The sequence below is a fragment of the Portunus trituberculatus genome, chromosome 41 (assembly GCF_017591435.1).
Source record: "Portunus trituberculatus isolate SZX2019 chromosome 41, ASM1759143v1, whole genome shotgun sequence".
Lineage (NCBI taxonomy): Eukaryota > Metazoa > Arthropoda > Malacostraca > Decapoda > Portunidae > Portunus > Portunus trituberculatus.
The window spans coordinates 33,592,649-33,619,765 of NC_059295.1; the positions used below are offsets into that span (position 1 = coordinate 33,592,649).

At 35.3% G+C, this 27,117-nt stretch overlaps 1 protein-coding gene across 20 annotated transcripts in view; it reads left to right on the forward strand.

Annotated features, from left to right (window-relative positions):
• LOC123517066 (voltage-dependent T-type calcium channel subunit alpha-1I-like) overlaps positions 1 to 27,117 on the forward strand; it is a 467,781-nt gene that overhangs the window by 370,994 nt on the left and 69,670 nt on the right. For 13 of the 20 annotated variants that reach the window (XM_045276900.1, XM_045276894.1, XM_045276898.1 and 10 more), the window contains 5 exons: positions 1,992 to 2,567; positions 18,667 to 18,808; positions 22,816 to 23,069; positions 24,710 to 24,870; positions 25,431 to 25,544. In XM_045276900.1, the coding sequence (XP_045132835.1) occupies positions 1,992 to 2,567; positions 18,667 to 18,808; positions 22,816 to 23,069; positions 24,710 to 24,870; positions 25,431 to 25,544 (1,247 nt within the window). The remainder of the gene's footprint in view (positions 1 to 1,991; positions 2,568 to 18,666; positions 18,809 to 22,815; positions 23,070 to 24,709; positions 24,871 to 25,430; positions 25,545 to 27,117) is intronic. The other 7 variants (XM_045276905.1, XM_045276910.1, XM_045276908.1 and 4 more) reach the window with 3 other exon arrangements.

Genomic DNA, 27,117 nt, shown 5'->3' on the forward strand with positions numbered 1-27,117 from the left:
TCCTTCTAGATTTGGCAAACAGCAGTGATAGAGAATATTGTACTATTTTTTATTTGCATTCATTGATAATGAATTTCTTCCTTTACTATTTTTTTGTATGAATTGATTAAGGGTCTCTGTGGAAGGCCTTCATTAATTCTCACCTCAGCGCTCTGCACTAGACACAGGAGTGACGTCTCTACTGCTTCTATTTCTTAAAGTTTATATACACAATCGTATTTTAAATTTATCATTTTCATATTCTTTTTTCATATTCTTAAGCATTGCCTGTTCAGTATCTCACACTTTTCCATTTGTTTCTCAAATCTCAGAGCACAGGTTGTGATGTATTGTAAGTCAACTATTTAAGCTCAAAAATTGTTATGATGATATTATTAGACCAGTTAATTATCTTAAAACTATGTCATGTTTCCTGGAAATTATTAGTAGATAGCTGATTTAATACACATATGTATTTTGATATGTATAAGTCTTTTACAGATTTTATGTGAGGCTTGCTATAACACATTTGTTTGAAAACAAAATTTGTAATTACTTTACTGTTATTAGTCTTTTTATGTATACTTACTCATAGGAATACATTCATCAATGTGTGTGTATTTACCTAGTTGTATTTACTTAGTAGTAATGTACAGGGTTTGAGCAGGGCTCATAATGTCCTGTCTCCATGTCTCCATTTATCCAATTTTTCTTTAAATTTATGCACATTTTGTGCTGTAACAACTTCATCACTCAATGCATTCTACTTTTCCACCTTTCAATGTGGAAAATTATTTTCCAATATTTTTTTGCACATTACCTCATTCTAATCTTCTTTACATGTGTGTGTGTGTGTGTGTGTGTGTGTGTGTGTTTACCTAGTTGTATTTACGTAGTTGTAATTGTACAGGGCCTGGGTATCATACTCGTGTGGCCCCGTCTCCATATCTACACACATCCAACTTTCCTTTAAAACTATGCACACTCCTCGCTGACACCACCTTCTCATTCAAACTATTCCACACCTCCACACATCTTTGTGGGAAACTATATTTCTTCACATCCTTCAAGCATATTCCCTTGGCTATCTTTTTACTATACGATCTCGTAGTTCTATCTAAATTTTCCTCTCTCAACATCATTTGCTCATTATCCACTTCATCCAGACCGTTCAACAGTTTATAAACCTGTATTAAATCTCCTCTTTCTCTTCTTTGTTCCAAGGTAAGCAAATTAATTTCTTTTAATCTCTCCTCTTAGGTCATTTCTGCCAATTCCAGAACCATTTTTGTTGCCATTCTCTGCAATCTCTCCAGCTTCCTTATATGCTTCTTTTTATAAGGGGACCAAACCACCCCAGCATATTCCAATCTTGGTCTAATTACCATACTAATTAATTTCTTCATCATATCTTTATCCATATAATGAAAGGCTAATCCAATATTTCTAATCAAATTATATGTGTGTGTGTGTGTGTGTGTATTTATATTAGGGATAGTGAATAAACATTTTCATAAAATTATCCATGTTAGATGGTGTCATCGGACTAAAATATTTATATTACAAAATATGAGTATGCATATCAATATTCTCTTTGTGGTGTCATTATATGGAAGCAGTTTTGAATCAGTATCATGGTGTCTCACCTTTTTTTTTTGTATACCTAAATATTAATGGAATACTCAACAAAAATTAAGTACATTAGGGACAATATTGTCAGCTCAGAATTGTTTATAGTTTGCCTCTCTGGGGAAACTGTGCCTACTTAATACTTGATGTCTTTGTTTGCTAAGTTATTATGTACTACTTTTGTTATTCTTCCTATATATTCCTACACATTGTAACCAAAAAGGCAACCAGGAATGCAAATCTAGTCACATTATAATTCATTAGAACAGTTTTACTTTTAAAATTACAGAAAAACAAACAGAACATGTAAAAAAGGTTCTTTTTCCCTGTAGGAAGCTATTAGTATGGGATCAAATAACTAACAATTTGATTTGATCTTTTAGCGCCATGAACGATTAGAAAAAGAACAAAAGCAGTGGGAAAAACAAAAGAGAAAAGAGCAGAAAGCACTAGAGAAAGCTGAGAAAGATGCTGACAAACACCATGACAATCAAGCACCTCAAGAAGAAGATAAGAATTCACCCCTAAAAGACAGTCTTGGGGAGGGTGTCAGAGATGATCCACTGAAGGTGGCAAAGGTGACCCTTCTTCAGCTCTCTAAAGGTACAACTTCTACTGAGTTGTCTAAGACTTCATGCACAAAATTCCCCAAGAGTGTGTCATCAGAAGGTTTTATAAATCCCACTCAGTGTGGTTTATCCTCAGACTCTTTTGCTCTGGTGCTGCCCAGAGGTGTTTCCACTGAAGCACTAACAGATGTGCCGTCCACACATGCACCAATGGAAGCTATTAAGGTTATGCCATTAGAAAATTCAAAAGATTTTGGTAAGGAAGAGATGTTATTTAGAAAAGTGTCAGAAGCCTCTAAAAGGCCCTCTCCAGCATTTGAGGACTCAGGAGGCATCCAGAAGGAACACCTTCCATCTGTTGGCCTGGAGGCTACAACCCAGCTCACTGAGGTACTCACATAGTGGAGTGGAGAAGGTCACTGTGTGTCAGCATCAAGTGCCTGACAAAGTCATTTACCAGCATCTTCATGTTGATTAGAGTAGCTTTGGAGGCACTCCTGTGTAGTTTTATTTGCTGTGTTTGTGGTTAACAAAGTGCAAATTTTTGTTAGTGCCAAAACTGTTACTGAAAGTTGCATTTTAACTGGCTTTAGAATGGTTATTTATATGCTGTAAAAATATATTCTCAATAGTTATGATAATAATTGTCTTTTTCTTAGTGTTGACTAGCCCTTACTCTGCACGTAAAATTAATATTTTGAGAGTAGTTTATGGAGGGGACTGAAGTCATAGAATGTGACCTTCATGAAAAATTCTTTCAAGTAGCAATTGCTATAATATGATGCACGTTCTAGAGCAAGTTGTCTGTTTCTAGGTTTTCATCAAGGTCTTTTTTTTCCAATAACATATTGTATGTTTGGTCTCCATTCTCTTTTGGTTATGTTGTTTTGTACATGTGAATACAATATGTAACACACTACAGGGGATCCACTTGCCCCTGCCCAGCCTGTTCTGTCTGTCCTTGTCTCATCCACCACTCCCAATACTTTGTGTCATGTCTGTGTGATCTCCAGATGTATGGTCATTGAATATGTATTTAGTTTTATTATATTTTTTGTGAAGCTAGGCTGTGGTGTTATTTTTATTACTTATGTGTAAGGTTTTGTTCTACAAAATTTTCACTATCATTGTAAGGCTTGGGTACTGGCTTGGCAGTAATTATGCAGTATGAACTTATTCTCTATTTTGAATATTGTAAAATATATATTTTAGCACCTTTCAGAACTTAACACTAAGTGAATGACATGAATGGCACTGAATTTTTAAATGTTTTTTATACACAGGTGAGATTTATGGTACACAAAATACTTTCTGAATTAATAATGGTGAAATTGTGATTATGACAAACAATTATTATTTTTTTATTTATATATTTATTATTATTATTATTATTATTATTATTATTATTATTATTATTTATTTATTAATTTATTCTATTTTTTTCTTTTTAGCTTTTGAAAATTCATCCACAACAAATATCCTTGATGAGGGTTATTGCTCAATATAAATTTTCATGAGGAACAAATAGGAAAAACAGTTTGTCATGATTGAATGAAAAAGAACATACTTCATTATGAAACAGTGAGAAATAAATTTGTTATAAATGCAGGAGGAAGGCATGAGCAGGGATCAAACCTGGATCTTAAAGGCCAGAAGGACAAGCCTTGACTGATGGGACCTTAAGGTACCTCACAAACAGTCTATCTTTGGCTTGTGTTTGAGCGTTCTGTCACAACATAACATAATTGTCTTCCTCCTTCTAGATTAACTTCTAGTGTTTCAGTAATTTAATGTGGTAGCATAGGTATCCAAGGCATGTCTCTGGGAAGCATGATTTTGGTCTTTGCAAAGCTTAGCATAATGAACACTAGGAAACCACTGTACCATCTGCAGTCTTTATCTCTTGGAAGGCAGGGCTGCAGCATAGGTAATCAAAACACCTGACTCCAAGTCCTTGATTTCTTGTGTATCAGACTAGCTTTGATCTCTCAGCAAAATATTCTTTTAAACATTTTTTAAAACTGTGCTTGAATATCTCAAGACATGCCAAGTGTACTCAAAGAAAAAAAACATTTAAAACAGGCACACACACACACACACACACACACACACACAAGAGGAGATGAGGGTGGAGTGCCCTTTAGCAAAGAGTGATCATGCAGTTTTGGAGTTCAAGGTGATAGACGAAGAGAAATCTAGAAGAAATGAAGAATATAAAGTGGGAAGATGGAATTATGCCAAGACAGATTTTGGAAACCTAAAGAAATTCTTTCAAGAGACAAATTGGATGAAATTCAAGAGTGCTAAGGGAGCAAATGAAAAGTGGAAGGAATTTATAAAAATATACAAAGAAGGTGAGAAAAAATTTGTACCAATAAGACAACATAGAGAAGTTGGAAAGCAGGACTGGTTTAACGATAGATGTGAAAAGGCTAGAACAAGAAAAGAGGATGCATGGAAGAGGTGGAGAAGGAAAAGACGGATTAAGCAGTGGGAAAGTTACAAAAGAGCAAGAAATGAATATGTGTTGATTAGAAGAGAAGAAAGAAAGAAACAAGAAAAGGATATAATTGATAAATGTAAAGACCAACCAAGGCTTTTTTACAGACATGTGAACAACAACATCAAAAATAGAAAAATATTGAAAGTTTAGAAGTAAATGGGTATACAGTGAAGATCCCAGGAAATGGCAGAGGCTATGAATGGATGCTTTCGGAAGGTATTCACAAAGGAGACTGCTTTTGACAAACCACTGGTAATGGAACAGAAAGGGATTATGAAGGAGTTTCAAGTAACGGTGGAGGAGATCAAGAACATGATGGGGAGTTTAGAAGTGAGAAAAGCTGTGGGACCTGATGGGGTATCAGGATGGATTTTAAGAGAATGCAGGGAGCAATTGGCAGAAAAAGTTTGTGAAGTAATTGATGCCTCATTAAGGGAAGGTGTAGTGCCCCAAGACTGGAAAAGAGCTAACATTGTCCCAATCTATAAATCAGGTAACAAGAGAGACCCATTGAACTATAGACCAGTGTCACTTACAAGTGTGGTAGCTAAGATGTGTGAGAGGGTGGTGAAGAATAGATGGACAGACTTCTTGGAGAAAAATGACATACTTTGTGAGTGTCAATTTGGTTTTAGGAAAGGGCGTTCATGCACGACAAACCTGATATGTTACTATTCGAGGGTGATAGATGTAATACAGGAAAGAGATGGTTGGGCTGATGGAATATATCTGGATTTAAAAAAGGCCTTTGATAAGGTACCACACCAGAGACTGATCTGGAAACTTGAAATGGTAGGAGGAGTGCATGGCAGTTTACTAAAATGGATGGAAGACTTTTGGTAGGAAGAGAAATGAGAACAATAATTAAGGACAGACCATCAGAATGGGGATTGGTGGAGAGTGGAGTTCCACAGGGATCAGTGTTGGCACCAGTAATGTTCGCAGTCTACATAAATGACATGGTGGATGGGGTGTCCAGTTATGTGAGCCTATTTGCAGGCGATGCAAAATTGTTAAGAAAAGTGAGATGTGACAAAGATTGCGAACTACTCCAGGAAGACTTGGACAGAATATGGAAATGGAGCTGTACATGGCAAATGGAGTTCAACACGACAAAATGCAAGAAAATAGAGTTTGGCAAGAGTGAAAGAAGAATCAGGAGTATGTACAAGATAGGAAATGAAGACATAAAACCAGTCATGAAGAAAAAGACCTTGGGGTGACAATTACCAATGACCTATCGCCAGAGAGACATATAAACAAAATAATTGGAGAAGTATTGAACTTATTGAGGAACATAAGAGTGGCGTTCGTATATCTAGATGAAGAAATGATGAAGAAAATAATTACTGCAATGATAAGACCGAGGCTTGAATATGCAACAATACAGTGGGCTCGAACTTAAAGAAACACATAAGGAAACTAGAGAAAGTACAGAGGGCTGCAACAAAATGGTGCCTGACTTAAGAGATTTGACTTATGAAGACAGACTGAAAAGAATGCAACTTCCAACCCTGGAAAACAGAAGAAAGGGAGACCTGATAGCAATATACAGAGTGATGATTGGCATGGAAAAATGGATAGGGAAGATCTGTGTATGTGGAATGGAAGAATGTCGAGAGGGCATGGGAAAAACTAAAATGGCCACTTATAGGAGAGATGTGAAAAATATAGCTTCCCTCATAGAAGGGTGGAAGCATGGAATAGTTTAGACGTGGAAGTGGTCAACGCAAGGAATATTCATGATTTTAAGAAAAAGCTGGACATTAATAGATATGGAGACGGGACAACACGAGCATAGCTCTTTTCCCGTATGTTACAATTAGGTAAATACAATTAGGTAAATACACACACACACACACACACACACACACACACACACACACACACACACACACACACACACACTGGTGAAGAATAGATGGACAGACTTCTTGGAGAAAAATGACATACTTTGTGAGTGTCAATTTGGTTTTAGAAAAGGGCGTTCATGCACGACAAACCTGATATGTTACTATTCGAGGGTGATAGATGTAATACAGGAAAGAGATGGTTGGGCTGATGGAATATATCTGGATTTAAAAAAGGCCTTTGATAAGGTACCACACCGGAGACTGATCTGGAAACTTGAAATGGTAGGAGGAGTGCATGGCAGTTTACTAAAATGGATGGAAGACTTTTTGGTAGGAAGAGAAATGAGAACAATAATTAAGGACAGACCATCAGAATGGGGATTGGTGGAAGTGGAGTTCCACAGGGATCAGTGTTGGCACCAGTAATGTTCGCGGTCTACATAAATGACATGGTGGATGGGGTGTCCAGTTATGTGAGCCTATTTGCAGGCGATGCAAAATTGTTAAGAAAAGTGAGATGTGACAAAGATTGCGAACTACTCCAGGAAGACTTGGACAGAATATGGAAATGGAGCTGTACATGGCAAATGGAGTTCAACACGACAAAATGCAAGAAAATAGAGTTTGGCAAGAGTGAAAGAAGAATCAGGAGTATGTACAAGATAGGAAATGAAGACATAAAACCAGTCATGAAGAAAAAGACCTTGGGGTGACAATTACCAATGACCTATCGCCAGAGACATATAAACAAAATAATTGGAGAAGTATTGAACTTATTGAGGAACATATGGAGAGTGGAGTTCCACAGGATCAGTGTTGGCACCAGTAATGTTCGCGGTCTACATAAATGACATGGTGGATGGGGTGTCCAGTTATGTGAGCCTATTTGCAGACGATGCAAAATTGTTAAGAAAAGTGAGATGTGACAAAGATTGCGAACTACTCCAGGAAGACTTGGACAGAATATGGAAATGGAGCTGTACATGGCAAATGGAGTTCAACACGACAAAATGCAAGAAAATAGAGTTTGGCAAGAGTGAAAGAAGAATCAGGAGTATGTACAAGATAGGAAATGAAGACATAAAACCAGTCATGAAGAAAAAGACCTTGGGGTGACAATTACCAATGACCTATCGCCAGAGAGACATATAAACAAAATAATTGGAGAAGTATTGAACTTATTGAGGAACATAAGAGTGGCGTTCGATATTTAGATGAAGAAATGATGAAGAAAATAATTACTGCAATGATAAGACCGAGGCTTGAATATGCAACAATACAGTGGGCTCGAACTTAAAGAAACACATAAGGAAACTAGAGAAAGTACAGAGGGCTGCAACAAAATGGTGCCTGACTTAAGAGATTTGACTTATGAAGACAGACTGAAAAGAATGCAACTTCCGACCCTGGAAAACAGAAGAGAAAGGGGAGACCTGATAGCAATATACAGAGTGATGATTGGCATGGAAAAATGGATAGGGAAGATCTGTGTATGTGGAATGAAAGAATGTCGAGAGGGCATGGGAAAAACTAAAATGGCCACTTATAGGAGAGATGTGAAAAATATAGCTTCCCTCATAGAAGGGTGGAAGCATGGAATAGTTTAGACGTGGAAGTGGTCAACGCAAGGAATATTCATGATTTTAAGAAAAGCTGGACATTAATAGATATGGAGACGGGACAACACGAGCATAGCTCTTTTCCGTATGTTACAATTAGGTAAATACACACACACACACACACACACACACACACACACACAGAAGAGGAGAAATACCTATGGTGTTACAGGTGGGTATGTGTTAATGTCCATTAATGTCCTACTTCTGCATAGTGTAGAAGTGAGTGAGATATGGAGAGTGGTCCTGAGGAGATGTGTCTGTGATTGTTTTGGCCGTAATCAGCTGACGATAACAATCATGGCGAAAGACAAGAGACTTTGAAGGTAACTACTCCAAGAGGACTGAAGAAATTAGATATGGATACAAGAATTCAGGCATTAGAAAGTAAGTTTCTAAACATTTTATCCATAGAAGAAAAACTGAATAGAGTCATAGTGGAGAAGATTCTTCAAAAAGAGATCTATTTGTTAACGATAGAGAACAAAGAGCTATTGAGGGAAAAAGTAGAAATGGAGAAAGAAAACCAACAACTAAGGAAACAATGTGAAGAGATGAAGGCTAAACTCCTAGAAATGGAGAAGAAAATATCCGAAGGGGACTTGAGGAAGGAAGAATGCCTTAACCTAATTGATGCCAGGATGAAAGAAGTAAACCATGAACATCAGGAGGTACAAAGGTCCTTTAGGGAGATAGTGAAAAAGCAGGAGGAGGAAAATAAAGTGATTACGCAGAGGGAAATGGTAAAGGCACTAAAGGAAAATGAGTATGTGGTGAGAGATATTGCTGAAAAGAAAAAATGCATGATCATAACAGGAAACTAACAGGAACTGGCAGGATAGGAGGGATAAGGAAAATGACAGGATTAAGTCTTTACTGAATAAGATCTCAGTAGAGGAAGAGGACCTATATGCTGAGGTAGAAGAAAGTGTGAGATCAGGAGCTTTTGAGGAAGGCAAGAATAGACCATTAAAATTGAAATTAAAGTCTCAGGTGGCAGCTGAGGCCTTACTGAGGAGGGCTTGGAAACTTAAGGACTCTGAGGAAACAAAAACAATTTACATAAGAAGAAATTTGTCACAGGATGAATGAATGAAAATGAAAGCGCTTGTAACTGAAGTGAGAGAGAGGAATGACGAAAGAACAGAGGAGGAAAAGACCAAGTTTTTTTGGAGGATGAGAAATGGGAGGCTAAAGAAGTGGTGGATAAAACAGACGGAATAGACATTACATGGAAGAAAGAGACTAGGAATGGAATACAAGTGACTTACATGAATATAGATGGATTTCTGTCTAAAAGGCTAGAATGTATGGACTACCTAAGAAATAGTGAACCCGACATAATGTGTGTGGTGGAAACAAAGCTAGATTGGTTTGTTGTAAAACACTACAAAGTATGAAGAAATGATAGAAAAAATAAAGGAGGTGGAGGCATAATGGTTCTTACTAAGGAAGATCTGATAGTGAAGGAGGTGAACTATAGTAAGAGAAATGAGGAAGTGATAAGTATGCTTATAACAGATGGTAAGAGGGACATTAATATTATAACAGTATACATACCACCCAGAACGAGTGCTTGGGAATATAAACAGTATCAAATGGTAAATACTCTAGACAGAATGAAGCAAGAACTCATCAGAAAGAATAGAGTGATGATAGTTGGGGACTTTAATTGTAAAGAAATAGTGTGGGAGGACTACGAAGTGGTGAACGGTGGTGAGTGGGCAGAGGAATTGTTAAATGCAGCAACAAATAACTTGATGACACAGTGGGTGAGATCACCAACAAGGTGCAGGGGACAAGATGTTGCAGCAAGGTTGGATTTGGTATTTACCAGGGCATCTCTAAAGAGGAAATTGAACATGAATGTCTCTTGGGAGAAGCGATCATGATGTCCTAAGCTTTGAGCTGGATACGAATTAAGCACGAATAAGATTGTGGAATGAGGAGGAAAAATTAAATTATGTTAGGGCAAATTATAACCATATAAGGGAGTTCTTTAATGAAATTGACTGGTCCGTGGTATACCAGGAAAGGGATATGCAATTGAAATACAATAAATTTATGGATTTATATAACTCTGCTGTGAAAAGTTTGTGCCATATCACAGAAAGAGGACTTTAAATAATAAACAGTGGTTTAATAGAAATTGTGAAGAAGCAAAAAGAACAAAGAAAAGGCATGGAAGAAACTTAAGAAAAACAGTGATGTATTATCAAGAGAAGTTTACAAAACAGCAAGGAATAGATATGTTGAAGTAAGGAGAACAGCACAAAAGGAATATGAACAGAGGGTGGTGGAAAACTGTGATAGTGACCCAAAATGTTTTACAAATTCATAAATGGAAAACTAAATATAAGGGAGGCAATAGAAAAGGTAAAAAAAGGGGAGGAAGTATATGAAGATGCTAGAGATATAGCTGAAATTTTGAAAGACAACTTTTGCAAAGTGTTTACAAAGGAGGAGCATTTATGGAGAAAGGCCTACGGAAATAAACCAAATGCAGGACATCATGGTTACTAAGAAAGATGTAAGGAAAATTATAAGCAATTTGGATATTAATAAATCAATGGGGCCTGATGGCATATCTGGGAGGTTGCTAAAAGAATGTAAGGATCAATTGTTGAACCCGTATTTGATATTGTGGAAACCTCCATACGAACAGGAATAGTCCCGAAAGAGTGGAAAAGAGCTGACATTGTGCCTATATATAAGAATGGTAGTAGAATGGAACCGCTAAATTATAGACCAGTATCGTTGACTAGTATATTGTGCAAGGTATGTGAAGAAGTAATTAAAGCTAAGTGGAGTGAGTATCTAGAAAGTGAAAACATTCTGAGTGAAAGACAGTTTGGTTTCAGAAAAGGAAGATCGTGCGTATCCAATTTATTATGTTTTATTCAAGAGTGACTGACATACTACAACATAGAGAGGGATGGGTGGATGCTATCTACCTGGACTTGAGAAAGGCCTTTGATAAAGTACCACACAATAGACTGATGTGGAAACTAAAGAAGATTGGAGGAGTAAATGATAAACTAGCAAAATGGATGGAAAATTACTTAGTGGGAAGAGAAATGAGAACAGTGGTGAGAGGAAGAAAGTCCGAGTGGAAGAAGGTAACCAGTGGAGTTCCACAAGGGTCAGTGTTTGGTCCCATCATGTTTTTGATTTATGTTAATGATATGCCAGTAGGAATTGACAGTTACATGAACATGTTTGCAGACGATACTAAAATTATGAGAAGAGTAAAGAATGTGGAAGATTGTAACAAGTTACAGGAAGATCTTGATAAAATATATGAGTGGAGTAAAGAGTGGTAAATGGAATTTAATATAGACAAGAGCCATGTTATGAAAATGGGAAGAAGTAGATACAGACCAAACAGGGATTACAGGCTGGGTGATGAGAAAATTAAAGAGACCAATGAGGAGAAAGACTTTGGAGTGACCGTGCAAAACACTTTGTCACCAGAGAAACACATTAACAAGATATTTTTGAAAACATATAACATGCTTCAAAATATTGGCCTTGCATTCCACTACCTAGATGAAGGAATGATGAAGAAAATATTATGCACCTTAATAAGACCCCAGTTAGAATATGCAGCTTGTGTCTGGTCACCGCATATGAAGAAAAATGTGAAGAAGGTGGAAATGGTACAGAGGCTGGCAACAAGGATGGTACCAGGACTCAGGGAGTTAGACTATGAGGAAAGACTGAGGAAACTGGGGCTGACCACATTAGAAGAGAGAAGAACAAGTGGAGACATGATAACTATATATAAATTGGTGAACAAGATTGACATATTGGACAGAGAGTTGATAAAGGTGATCACAAGTAATCATCTGAGGACATGGAAAAAAAATAAAAGACATCTGTCTAAATGACGTGAGAAAATACAGTTTGCATTGTAGTATTGATAAGTGGAATAAACTGAGCAGTGATGTCGTTGACGGTGTGTGTCAATCAGATGAAAGAGAGATATGACAGGAGTGGACAAGGAGACAGGACACAGAGAGAGCTTGGCTGCCCTGTAATACACAAATAGGTAAACACACACACACACACACACACACACACACACACACACACACACACAAGAGGTGTGTTGGGAGGACTGGTCAATGGAAGGATCAGAGACAACATGGGGAAATACACTATTGACACTGGCAATGGAAAATGTGTTAACTCAGTGGGTCAAAGAAGATACTAGGTTTGGAGGAGAGGGAGCATCGTCAAGACTGGACTTGGTCTTTAGTACAGAGCCAATGGTCATTGAGGAGATGAGGGTGGAGTGCCCTTTAGCAAAGAGTGATCATGCAGTTTTGGAGTTCAAGGTGATAGACGAAGAGAAATCTAGAAGAAATGAAGAATATAAAGTGGGAAGATGGAATTATGCCAAGACAGATTTTGGAAACCTAAAGAAATTCTTTCAAGAGACAAATTGGATGAAATTCAAGAGTGCTAAGGAGCAAATGAAAAGTGGAAGGAATTTATAAAAATATACAAAGAAGGTGAGAAAAATTTGTACCAATAAGACAACATAGAAGTTGGAAAGCAGGACTGGTTTAACGATAGATGTGAAAAGGCTAGAACAAGAAAAGAGGATGCATGGAAGAGGTGGAGAAGGAAAAGACGGATTAAGCAGTGGGAAAGTTACAAAAGAGCAAGAAATGAATATGTGTTGATTAGAAGAGAAGAAAGAAAGAAACAAGAAAAGGATATAATTGATAAATGTAAAGACCAACCAAGGCTTTTTTACAGACATGTGAACAACAACATCAAAAATAGAGAAAGTATTGAAAGTTTAGAAGTAAATGGAGTATACAGTGAAGATCCCAGGGAAATGGCAGAGGCTATGAATGGATGCTTTCGGAAGGTATTCACAAAGGAGACTGCTTTTGACAAACCACTGGTAATGGAACAGAAAGGGATTATGAAGGAGTTTCAAGTAACTGTGGAGGAGATCAAGAACATGATGGGGAGTTTAGAAGTGAGAAAAGCTGTGGGACCTGATGGGGTATCAGGATGGATTTTAAGAGAATGCAGGGAGCAATTGGCAGAAAAAGTTTGTGAAGTAATTGATGCCTCATTAAGGGAAGGTGTAGTGCCCCAAGACTGGAAAAGAGCTAACATTGTCCCAATCTATAAATCAGGTAACAAGAGAGACCCATTGAACTATAGACCAGTGTCACTTACAAGTGTGGTAGCTAAGATGTGTGAGAGGGTGGTGAAGAATAGATGGACAGACTTCTTGGAGAAAATGACATACTTTGTGAGTGTCAATTTGGTTTTAGAAAGGGCGTTCATGCACGACAAACCTGATATGTTACTATTCGAGGGTGATAGATGTAATACAGGAAAGAGATGGTTGGGCTGATGGAATATATCTGGATTTAAAAAAGGCCTTTGATAAGGTACCACACCAGAGACTGATCTGGAAACTTGAAATGGTAGGAGGAGTGCATGGCAGTTTACTAAAATGGATGGAAGACTTTTGGTAGGAAGAGAAATGAGAACAATAATTAAGGACAGACCATCAGAATGGGGATTGGTGGAGAGTGGAGTTCCACAGGGATCAGTGTTGGCACCAGTAATGTTCGCAGTCTACATAAATGACATGGTGGATGGGGTGTCCAGTTATGTGAGCCTATTTGCAGGCGATGCAAAATTGTTAAGAAAAGTGAGATGTGACAAAGATTGCGAACTACTCCAGGAAGACTTGGACAGAATATGGAAATGGAGCTGTACATGGCAAATGGAGTTCAACACGACAAAATGCAAGAAAATAGAGTTTGGCAAGAGTGAAAGAAGAATCAGGAGTATGTACAAGATAGGAAATGAAGACATAAAACCAGTCATGAAGAAAAAGACCTTGGGGTGACAATTACCAATGACCTATCGCCAGAGAGACATATAAACAAAATAATTGGAGAAGTATTGAACTTATTGAGGAACATAAGAGTGGCGTTCGTATATCTAGATGAAGAAATGATGAAGAAAATAATTACTGCAATGATAAGACCGAGGCTTGAATATGCAACAATACAGTGGGCTCGAACTTAAAGAAACACATAAGGAAACTAGAGAAAGTACAGAGGGCTGCAACAAAATGGTGCCTGACTTAAGAGATTTGACTTATGAAGACAGACTGAAAAGAATGCAACTTCCAACCCTGGAAAACAGAAGAGAAAGGGGAGACCTGATAGCAATATACAGAGTGATGATTGGCATGGAAAAAATGGATAGGGAAGATCTGTGTATGTGGAATGGAAGAATGTCGAGAGGGCATGGGAAAAACTAAAATGGCCACTTATAGGAGAGATGTGAAAAAATATAGCTTCCCTCATAGAAGGGTGGAAGCATGGAATAGTTTAGACGTGGAAGTGGTCAACGCAAGGAATATTCATGATTTTAAGAAAAAGCTGGACATTAATAGATATGGAGACGGGACAACACGAGCATAGCTCTTTTCCCGTATGTTACAATTAGGTAAATACAATTAGGTAAATACACACACACACACACACAGCACCCAATTCCTTCTAAGTGTGACTCCAGCTCCATGATTCTGACTGACTCTAGGGCCTTGTTGGAAGGACTCATTTCTTATAAGACTCATCTATACCATAGCATCATGAAATTAAACTAGGGTTCATTATGCCCTCTTTTATAAAACCACAATATCATCCCACTCCCATGCCACTACTCTCACAAATAATCAATTAATTATTTTTATCCATAATGAAACTGAGAAATTAATCTATTTTAGGTATGTACAGGAGGTAGACATGACTGGATTAGGTCTAGATTTGAAAGACAAGATACCTAACAGCTAGTCTGGTTATGGATATGTTTGCACATTTTGTTACAACACACAAGTACTGTCACTGAGCAGTTCATGACGCATGAAGGTTTCAGCAATGACTTCAAATTGTCACCCAGAAAAGAACTTCATTTTTTAAGACTAAGGATTATGTGGTGCTACTAGCTCATTGTGCTGCACAAGTAGAGCACTTACTATTTTATGGTTAGTTTTTTTATTCATTTGAAATATAAAAGTAATGGAAGAAAATATAAGCAAATATTAAGAGTAACTGTTCTTTTAGAGATTTTTTAGGAAGGGATTTTATTAAGAAATGTGGAGTAGATCACAATAGATAAAAAAAACATGATAAGATTAGGTAAAACCTGTAGAACTCAATGCTGCATGAAATACCTCATAATAAAACAGCAGAAATTACACTGCTCTTTTGCTGTTCATAGAATTTAAAAGGGCACATCCCGAGTGCAAGTCTATAGTTTGGCTGTGCTCTGCCTTTTGGCTTAAAGGAGTTGGAATGTTTGAAAATTTTGTAATGTTCAAGATTGGATATTAATTAATAAGTTCTAAATGTTGATGGTCTTACCTCAGATTTTCTCCCATTTCTACAAAAATATCAGACAGACAGAAGGATAAACATGTAAATTTTATCTTCAAAGTTGTATGAATAGTAGGAAATGTTGCCAAATTTACATTTTCTTCTCTTCTCATGGGTTATTAATATTAAACCAGACTGATTAATGTGGATGAGGTATATGGAACTCAATAGTCAGATATTAATTGCAAGTTGTAAGCCAATTATGTATTGTTTATGCAAGAACAAACAGGAATGAGAATTTGAGGAGCAAGAAAAGGTCTCTAAGATTTTATAGGTATTTTGAAGTTTGGAACATATGATTATTTACATCACTAATTGTAAGATGCAGTTCACTCAGCAAAAATATCACAAGACTCTTTGCTCTTACCATTAATAATATATATATATATATATATATATATATATATATATATATATATATATATATATATATATATATATATATATATATATTATGTTTGAAGAAAGAAACCAAAATGGTCTCTTATCTTCTTCATATTTTAACATGAAAGAATATATCCTATATGTTTATGCTTATTGTCAGTGTTAAAAAGTATTTACACTGTTTTGGATATGCATGGTGGCACTGCACTGCCATGTCACACAAGATGGGAGGACAAAACACACACATTCACATAATTCTGAGGCATGTGGCTGGAATAGATGAGCATTTTTCGTGTGTTTTCAGTACCCTGAATTTTATTGTCAAGTTCACCACTACTATGCCTTTGGAAGAAAGCAAGTAAGAATCTTGAGATGTTACTGTATATCTTGCTGAGATATCACTGTCCTTTTCACATGAACATGTGAATTCATGAATGGTGAAACCATGACTACATGATAATGATTACATATATGTAACTAGATTGCAGTGGATGTTTATTTTCAGTTTAGTGGAATGACAAGCATCACAAAATGTATGTTTTGAAAAGTTGCCATGCATTAAAGATATCTTCAGTTGTAAGCTTTATGAATTTTTATGCTTCTGTTTGATATAATCATGTGAAATCAAGTTATTTTATATATTTACTGAATCAGATTATACGTACATTCCATGATTTTCTGTACGTTTCCACTTATGTGCTACATTACATGTAAAGAAGAAATACAGGTGTGTAATGCTTTTTAGATTTGTAGAAGTTGTCCAGGCAATAATATTAATGCATACATGACAGAAATGGATATGCAATGAAATTTGTTGTCTTAAATGCTACTATTCTTATGCTGTAGAGCTTGTCATTCTCTCTTACAGAAGCTGTAACTAAACTATACATCCACTGGTGTTGAGTTCTACAAAATACATTTGTTGTTGTTGCTAATTTAACAGGTTTGCTGAGCATGGAAAACCACTAGCCAGGTTACCTAAGCCTTAGCCTCACAAATTTTCATATATGTGTCTTATGTATTGTTTATGTGTTGTCCTAAAACATGCATATATACATGTACATAAATGTTGCAGATACATATCTGTTTTTTTTGTGTTGAAAATCATTATTCTGTTAAGTTCATTTGTGTGTTTGTGATGTGAAAAATCCTTTTAGTGCCTACTGGCAAAAAGACCAATGCAAGATGTGTATGTGAAAGTGTACTTCATATGTACCTGAATAATTTTCATTATAAGGATGTTACTAATAGACTGTAATGAAGGGAGTTGTAAACAAGCAATACCATATTAGACACATTTTAAGTTAAGTGTACTGACAAAAACAAGAAAGTGATCATTAGTGACCCAGTAGTAAGAGATTAGCACAGTACCCAACAATGATTTCTGCACCCCTGCCCTATCACGTCACTCCACCTGTAGTAACATCTACCAATAATACTGTCTGTACATAAGAATGAAGGGAGTATTACATCACCAATCTCACATGCATGTCCATGCTGCCTCACCAATCTCACACTGGTATCACATAATTACTAACATGTAGCACTGGGCATACATATATGCTGTAAATATTTTATTTTTTACCTATGAATTAGTATTAGTTTTCTACTTGCTATACTGTATTACATAGGAACACTTTTGTACTAACATGATACAAGTACATTTAGTGGATCTGGGAAGTGAACTATTTATTGGTCATTATCCAAATTGGAATGTGTGATTTTTTTTTTTTTTATTTGAAGACAAATAAAATATGTTATTCACTCATGTGTGAATGTTTTGTTTAATTCTTTTATTTACAGGGTTTTCATATACCTACAAAAAGTAATCTCTTCTATAAGTTTAGAATGTGTCCAGCATCTACATAAATGTCTTGTGCATTGTACTGCATAGTTTTGCACGAATGGTGTTTGTTGATTTTGTATTCCTTGTCTTGGGCTGCTCTTTCTTAGCCTCTTAAATTTTCTGTCATTCTTCCTTCTATGGTATAGAGAGTAATGCAGCATGTTGCACCTAGAAATTAGGACTACCCTCATGTCTTTATGATAATTTGTATTTTGTATTTCATTTCTATAAATATTGTATTCCAGAAATGTGTTATTGTGTTTGACTTTTTCATGTGCTTTTCTTTCCAGAAAGTACTTTCATCACATGTTAACTTAGAGTAAGAATCCATTGACATAGCCTCTGAAATATTTTTTAGCACTTGAACTAGTAATATATATATATATATATATATATATATATATATATATATATATATATATATATATATATATATATATATATATATATATATATATATTTTTTTTTTTTTTTTTTTTTTTTTTTTTTTTAATCACTATTATACTGTATATTTAAAAGAATACTTTATCAGCACATTTCATGCCATATATATATATATATATATATATATATATATATATATATATATATATATATATATATATATATATATATATATATATATATATATACACACACACACACACACACACACACACACACACACATATAAAATCATCATTGTTTTTTTCTTTTTTCTTTTTTTTTCTCTCCTTTTTTTTTCCTATAAACATTATTGAATATTTCAGCACTTTTTGATAGTTGTCATCACACTCAGACTAACAATTTTGAAATCAGTAGATTATAGGCTTTAGTTGTTAGTCTCAGAAAGATACTAAAATAACATTCATGCAAACCAGGATGAGAAGAAGCGGTCAATCTCAACCCTCGATGGTCCTGATGATGATCATCGAACACTGAAAGGCAATGAAGACCGAGTGAAGGAGAACCATTTACGCCAAAAGCTGCTTGACGATGACCCCAAATGTAACATCGAGAAAGGTTAATGAAAACTTATTTTCTATCTTTTAGTAGAGATATCCAAGTTGTTAGTTTGAGTCTAGACTGTTGGTTTAAGCTGGCATGCTCCACTTTGGGACTCCCATGGAAATATTGAGAATTTAATTTGATGATGGGATAAATTGGTTATGAGAGACCCATAACAGGGGATTGAACCTCAGGCAGGACAAGGTAAGCATGTGAAATGTAATATGTTACAACATCACCAAAGTCAAGTGAATTTTGTTTATCCTTGACCGTCTTGCTACTAAGTAGGTTTCCCTTTCAATTAACTAACCTTTTAGTGTTTCAGTTTTGCCTTACTGAAACACACTTTTCTTTTTTTCTCATAGCTCATCAGAGAGTATTCTTTTAGAGGCTATGGTATAATTCTTGTTTTGATATTTTCACTGGAGTTCATCTCTCATACCATCTTTGGAGCATTATAAAAACCGAGAAGTTAATCTGATGCTGGGATGAATTCCCCGTGAGATGCTTTCTCCAGAGGTTAACCTCTTCCCAATGGAGCTTTTGTTTATACATATAGACATACTAAAACTGAGTCTCTATTTGTTCAGGTCATCATTAATGTTGCAGTTTGGATCCACTCTCAATCCACATTAATTAAACTTGATTTACTTAAGAGTTTTTGAAAACAAAAGCAGAAAATGTGTATGGTTTTGACCTGAAAAATTAATATTTTAGTGAGTTATCAATTCCACAAGATGTGCGTGAGATGAAAACTAACAAAGATTGTTTGAAAAGGGACGATGTTTTTTTGGAGAGGAGAGTATTTTTTTCTCTCTCTCTCTCTCTCTCTCTCTCTCTCTCTCTCTCTCTCTCTCTCTCTCTCTCTCTCTCTCTCTCTCTCTCTCTCTCCCTCCCTCCAAGGTAACTTGCAGGGCTAGTGTACGAACTGTAGGAATGTGTAAGTTGGTTATTACAGAGAAGAAAAGAGATGAATGAGTTTAAATATCTAGGAACATGTGCTTAGTAAACATAATAAGACCAATAGAGACATAGAAGAGTAGATTGCAAAAGTTGTATGCATTATAAGTTTTATTGCAAAAATCATGAAAGCGAGGAATATATCGAAATGTTAATAGAGGTTAAGAAATATGTTAGTATTAGAGTTTCATCAGATAAAGATGGAAAAAAGAAAGGAGATACTCGAGGCAGTGCTTGAGGAGTATGGGTCATTTGAATACCAGAAGTCAGTCTGGTGCAAGCATTTTTATTTTCATATTTTTATTTTATTTTATTTTATTTATTTTTCTTTTATTTTTGCATTTTATATTGCATTACTTGATAGATAGCTGGTGATATAAAAAACAATGACACAACATAGTAAATGCTGAACTGTGTAAAGCATTATAGATTAATGGAATTTGTAGAATCCTTCCCTAAGTAAAGGTAGAAGTGCAATAGGGTATGGTAGAATACATGTCTATATATGTATAAATGAATATATAGATGTAGTATTTAAACTATATACTACTCCAGAAAACTATAGGTATTTGTTTTCTACAAATGTAGTCACAAACTGCATGCATTGCACATATTGCAAATGTTTTGTACTTTACAATGATTCATGCAAATTCAGTATTTGTAGAGTCTCCAAAAGGCATAAGGGACCTTGCATTTACCTGAGAACTATTTGTTTAGCAAATTTGTAAACCCATATGGTATATATATATATATATATATATATATATATATATATATATATATATATATATATATATATATATATATATATATATATGCAGTGGTGCCGTGGAGGACCGTCATGGTCAGGGGCCGTCTTGACCATGACCCAGCGTCAACACATCCTCCTCAGCTGACTCCATCAAGCCAGCACTACGCACTCTTATCTAAACCAATAACAATTCCAATATTGTCATGCATCATAATGTTTCTGAACTGCTTACTTATCCACGGAAATACATGTATATCTTATATCTTACCAAGAAATACATAAAAAATAATAAAATACAGCATACTGACATAAGTGTTCTCACCATCCTCACACTTGGCACCCTCACACCTATACAAACATATCCTTGTAAAAGCTGATACATGATTGGCTAAGTGTCCACCATCTTGAAAACAATGAGCTAATGACAGGCCTCGATATATGACAAATAGCCTCAAGCATAAACAAACTATGTGGCATAAAGGAACGCGGCTTCTGAAAAGCGCCAAGATCATGTCTGAATGCTCTATCGTAAGAGCCACGATCGTGCCTGACGGGCTATAAGGGTTAAGGCTTTTAATTCATGAGCTGGATACTCTCTCTTCCCCTTGGATCTTCTAGAATCTTCATACATCTGTCTGTATGTCTCATGACCATGTGTGCTGCTACGCTAGGCAATGATCTTAATATCTAAAAACACTTAATATTATTATCCCAGCCACTACAAAACAACAACCAAACAACTGCAAACAACACTCCTGAGGCACTGAGGCAGTGTGGTGCCCCAGCATGCAGTCACCTGATCGCGCAGTGTTGTGCGCAATCTGTTGATCGCGGTTGTTATTGTTTGCACTCCAAATTAGTTCGTCCTCCAATGCAAAAAAAACATGATTTTTTTGTTTGTAATCCAAGTTGTTCGTATTCAAAAGCATTCATACTCCAAGGTACCACTATATATATATATATATATATATATATATATATATATATATATATATATATATATATATATATATATATATATATATATATATATATATATATATATATATATATATATATATATATATATATATATATATATATATATATATATATATATATATATATATACAATGAAACCTTCATAATTCATCGTAAAAGGAGAACAGCCTTTACCAACTTATCATAATTTCAATTTCTTTGTGAAATATCATTAAAAAGATAAATGTCTCAGAAACCTCTCCAATAGGCTATGGTGTCATTTCTTTCTTTTCTTTAGAACCTCTCTTTGTGTCTTGCTCTGAACACATGATACAGTCTTGTTTATGGTTTTGTTTCTGTTCTGCTCTAGTTCCTCTCAAGTATCACCTAATTTCTGTTGTACTTTCTCTCTTTCCTTAAAAAGATATGTAACATTTCTTTTGTTGTTTCAATGTTAATGTTGTTCAAGATGAGTTTACCAGTAATCCAATTTTATTCTTTGTGTTTTATCCACTTACTTCCTGTGGTCTTTCTCCTGAACCAGACCACTGCAGGTAACCAAAATTTATTTACCTGCCACAGTTTGGTTCATGAGAAAGGGAATAGACTGATAACAAGAAAAGTGGAAGAGAGGAAGACTAGAGGAAGGAAATAAGTGGATAAACCACAAAAGACTGTATGCAGAAAATGAAGAATGAATTACTGATGGATTGCATATTGAACAGTGTAGCAATGAAAGAAATAAGTACAACACATTTTTCAAAGGAAAGAGAAAAGTACAATGAAAATTTAGAATTATTTCAGAGAAACAGAGAGCAGATCATACCACAAAAAGAAACCATTAACAAGACTACACCAGGCAGATGCTGGAAAGGCTGAACCTCATAATGTTGATCCAGAACCAGAATCAGAAACCCTTCTCAGTGTCACATCACAACCTCAGCAATATTAATTATTGCATAACATAGGCCAAGTCTGGTCTGACGTCACTCAGCTTATGATACCGCCATCGAATGATTTTTTTTAAATCTTTCTTTACTGAATGCTTTGTTACAAAATTCTATTTCAAAGAACTGTAACTTATGAAGGTTTTACTGTATATGTATTCATATTACTTTAGTGAGCAAAACAAGTAGAAACCTTCTGGAGTCACGATGTTTGTTACTTGATTTTGGTTTCAGGGATAATATTGATTTGTTTTTTCATAATTGCTTGTTGTACTATAGAGATGCTTTTTTTTATGTAAATCAGAGTTAAATTGCACAGTGAGGTAGAAATTCCTCAAATATTCAGATCACAAAATTCTGGTTTAATGATGGAAAATTCCTATATCTGACACTGCATTCTTCAGAGAGCAAATTGCTGCACCAGCCTCAGTCGACCAGTCGTGACATCCCACCCACACCTGCAGGGTTTACACCAATCCTGGCTACCCCTACCTCTCAACTGGGCTACCCACCAATTATCACTCACACTGCTGCCACACCTCAAGGGTCGCCCCACTCCACCTTAGAGCCAAGTGGACGTGGGGACCTCAACAATCGGCTCAGTCCTGCCATGGCCCTGTACTGCTCCATCCCTGCAGAACAGAATGACCGTCCTCAGGTGAGGAGGATCATCCAATAACTGCATTTATGTCAACTTTTTTTCCATTAGCATATACATTTTGTTACCATTACATTTGATCACGGATATGCACAATTTATATTTCATAAATTTATAGGAAGGTAAGAACAAAAAAGTGTATATTAAGTCTTATATGCATAGCAGTAGTGGAAGGTGGAAGGTTGAGATGTAGATATAATGAAACAGTATCTCAAGATAGTTTGGTCACTTTAACCCATACAGCCCCAATGCTGGTTATGGTCAAAACTGCATTTGTCTACCAAAGGCTCATTGACAACCATATCTGACACCACCAATTTACATGGTTGTATGGTAGCTAAGGGTTTCCAAATTGAACATGTGGTAACTCTCACTCTCTATTTGAGAGAGAGAGAATATCATTTGACTCACACCACACATATCCACAGCCATAATGAACATGTAATACAAAGCAACAGAAAGGCAAAAGTTACATATATATATATATATATATATATATATATATATATATATATATATATATATATATATATATATATATATATGATCCTCACATCAGCACAGCCAAACCATTCACTCTTCTTAAGGTTGATTGCATATTCAAGAGGAGAGACAGAACAGTCTGTTACTGTGAAGTCATACGTGATAGATACATGCACAGTTCTCTCTCTCTCTCTCTCTCTCTCTCTCTCTCTCTCTCTCTCTCTCTCTCTCTCTCTCTCTCTCTCTCTCTCTCTCTCTCTCTCTCTCTCTCTCTCTCTCTCTCTCTCTCTCTTGCCTACTTAAAACTTCATTTATTCTATTAGTAATGTTTACAGGGTCATCAATGAGTTCTTTTGTGATTATTAGAACAGCCAGTCTTTTGTGCTATATTTGTATTCTACAGCTGATTGGCAGAAGCAAGAAAGGGTGGGGATGCGGTAGGTTAACATAGTGGTGGAATGCATCCCTCTGAGATAAAAGTACTTTATCTATTTACATTCTCTTTTGTTATGTTTCATTATGTTTCTATAAAATAATCATTATTTGTAAATACCTTTTTTTTTTATCCAAAAAAACACGTAAAAAAAAATTGGAGTACTCTTTTTGGGGAGGCTGAAACTGTTTAATGGTATTTTAGTGCATTTCAAAGGAAAAATGTTTTTTGAGATATATACAAGGATTTTGAGATATGAGCTCCATCACAGAATGAATTAAACTCATATCTCGAGGTATCTCTCTCTCTCTCTCTCTCTCTCTCTCTCTCTCTCTCTCTCTCTCTCTCTCTCTCTCTCTCTCTCTCTCTCTCTCTCTCTCTCTCTCTCTCTCTCTCTCTCTCTCTCTCTCTCTCTATATATATATATATATATATATATATATATATATATATATATATATATATATATATATATATATATATATATATATATATATATATATATATATATATATATATATATATATATATATATATATATATATATATATATATATATATATATATATATATATATATATATATATATATATATATATATATATATATATATATATATATATATATATATATATATATATATATATATATATATATATATATATATATATATATATATATATATATATATATATGTATATAATGTCATTTTCCTTTACAACAGGGAGTACTGAGGTCAGGATCCATCAAGAGTAATAACACATCACTGTCTTCAAGATCCTCCCGTGCCTCAAGCCGTATAGGTTTCCATGGTGTTCATCGTAGAGAATCCTTATCCCCACATGATCTGCAGAGGCGAAGAGACTCACTCAGTCCTTCACCAGGGTTAGTCCTATATGGGGTTGCTTTTGCTGTGCAACATTCCTCAAACTAGTTGTCTATTTGTTTTTATCACCCTTCAACCTTATAGATGGTCTTTCTATTATAATCATGGCTTGAGTTCCGATCCAAATAGTAGCTCATTTGAGACCTGACCTCTCAAATCTGACTTAAGATCCATGAGGCATCGATATGTAGATTATTTTAGTTTGAAAATTTTGGAATTGCAGTGTCACTTTTCTTATGACATAATCTACAAATGTAATGTGTTTTTAAGTACCTAAAGAAATTTTATTGTAGTCAATGTACAGGCTACTAATAACAAGCTATTTAATTAATCAAAGTTTACCACTCCACAATTGCTGTTAAATGATTTTCATGTTATCTTTTTACCATATCTCTGGAAGAGACTTTGGACATATGGAATACTGGAAGAGATAGTGTATTCCTTTAAAGGTTTCTATAGAAGATTTAAGAGGTCATTCTTATATCTGATTGCTGTGAAGTTTGATTTAATCAGTTGCTGATTATCATAGGGTTTGGTTTAACTAGCTGTATATTATCAGATGTTTCAGTATTAGTTCACATATCAGCAGCAGTATCAGCAGCATCAGCAGCAGCAGCAGCAGCAGCAGTAGCAGTGGACGCAGCATTACCCCACTGCTGTGTCACCATCTTGGGTATGCTGAGTAACATGTATCGTACTAAAGAAAAAATACTCACTATATATTTTTTTGCAAACAGGCTTCAGTGTGTTTTGATGCAAGTATACTCATATAACTGGCACCAGTGGACGTAGACCACCTGCAACGTAATTTACATTACTGCCATGTGCACAGCAGCAGTAAAGTGCACCACCACCAAGCTTATTAATCCTGTTTATTTCCCACTCCATTTTATCTGTGAACACATGCACTAAATATATTACTTGTAGTGTGTCTTGATGCTGTGCAGATTTATGATAGGGAATGTAAAAAGGTACTTGATACACCAACAGTTCTCTCTCTCTCTCTCTCTCTCTCTCTCTCTCTCTCTCTCTCTCTCTCTCTCTCTCTCTCTCTCTCTCTCTCTCTCTCTCTCTCTCTCTCTCTCTCTCTCACATGCTTTTATAATTAAATGTCTGCTTTATTTTGCTGGTACAGTACTTTCACAAATTGAAAAAATGCTTTTAGTTGAAATCTGATGAATTGCCAGTGATTGATGGCTGTTTCAATGTAGGACTCAATATGTATAGTCTTACAGTTCTCAAGAAAATTAGACTATTATAGATGTGGAGAAAGATTGCATGAGAGTGTGATGGCGCTGCACTGCCACATCACAGAATCACATCTTGAATGGAATGACAAAACACACAGCTGCACAGAAGAAAGCAGTCATGAAACTAGAGAGGGTACTGTATTTAGATTTCATGGGCATGATTTTTACTGGCCCACACCATCAAAAGGCAGTTTGAAATTTAAGACTTTTTGTCTCTTTTGTTACTAGACATCTGATATGAAGAGATTATATTTCTTGTAATGGAATATTTTCAGTGATTGATGATTGTGATTGGTGTTAGATGATCTAGACAACTAATAAATTCTAAGGTAGCTGTAAAGAATCCATTATATTTATTTATTTATCTATTATTTTATCAATCTATTTTTTATGGATAAGATAAGCCTACTAAGGACACCTTAAAAAAAGTTTATATAACTGCCTATTCCTGTTGCAAAACAGTTAATCTTACTGGAAGGGAAAACAAAAATGAGTAGAGAGTTCCCATCAGCCATCTAATTTTTGTTACAAAAATAATATACCAAAAAAAAAAAAAAAAAACATGGACTACATAGAAATTTTTTCATATTGAATAACAATTGCCTTTAGATTACTGAATGTTCTCTCTTTTAATACAAATATGTAATACTGTATGTACAGTTATACACCATACATACAGGATATTTCCATGTGAATAATCTTGATTTTATTGGTGTCATGCCTGCAGATTGTTGTGTTGTTTTATTGCATTATCAGCAAGTATGCTTGAATTGATTTATTTATGGCACTTTGAAGCAATCATTTATTCTTACAAAAGAAACTTGCATATATGAACAGCTGTTGGTTAAGTCAATGTAGTATATGATCCCTCCATCTTGTGTAAACATGGTTGGTTTAGGAAAAGAGAGAGTAGTATATTTGGAAGGAAAGTGGCAAAAGCAGTAGGATATATTATGAGAAATAAAAGTGCTAGAATATATGATGCAGAAAGAAAAA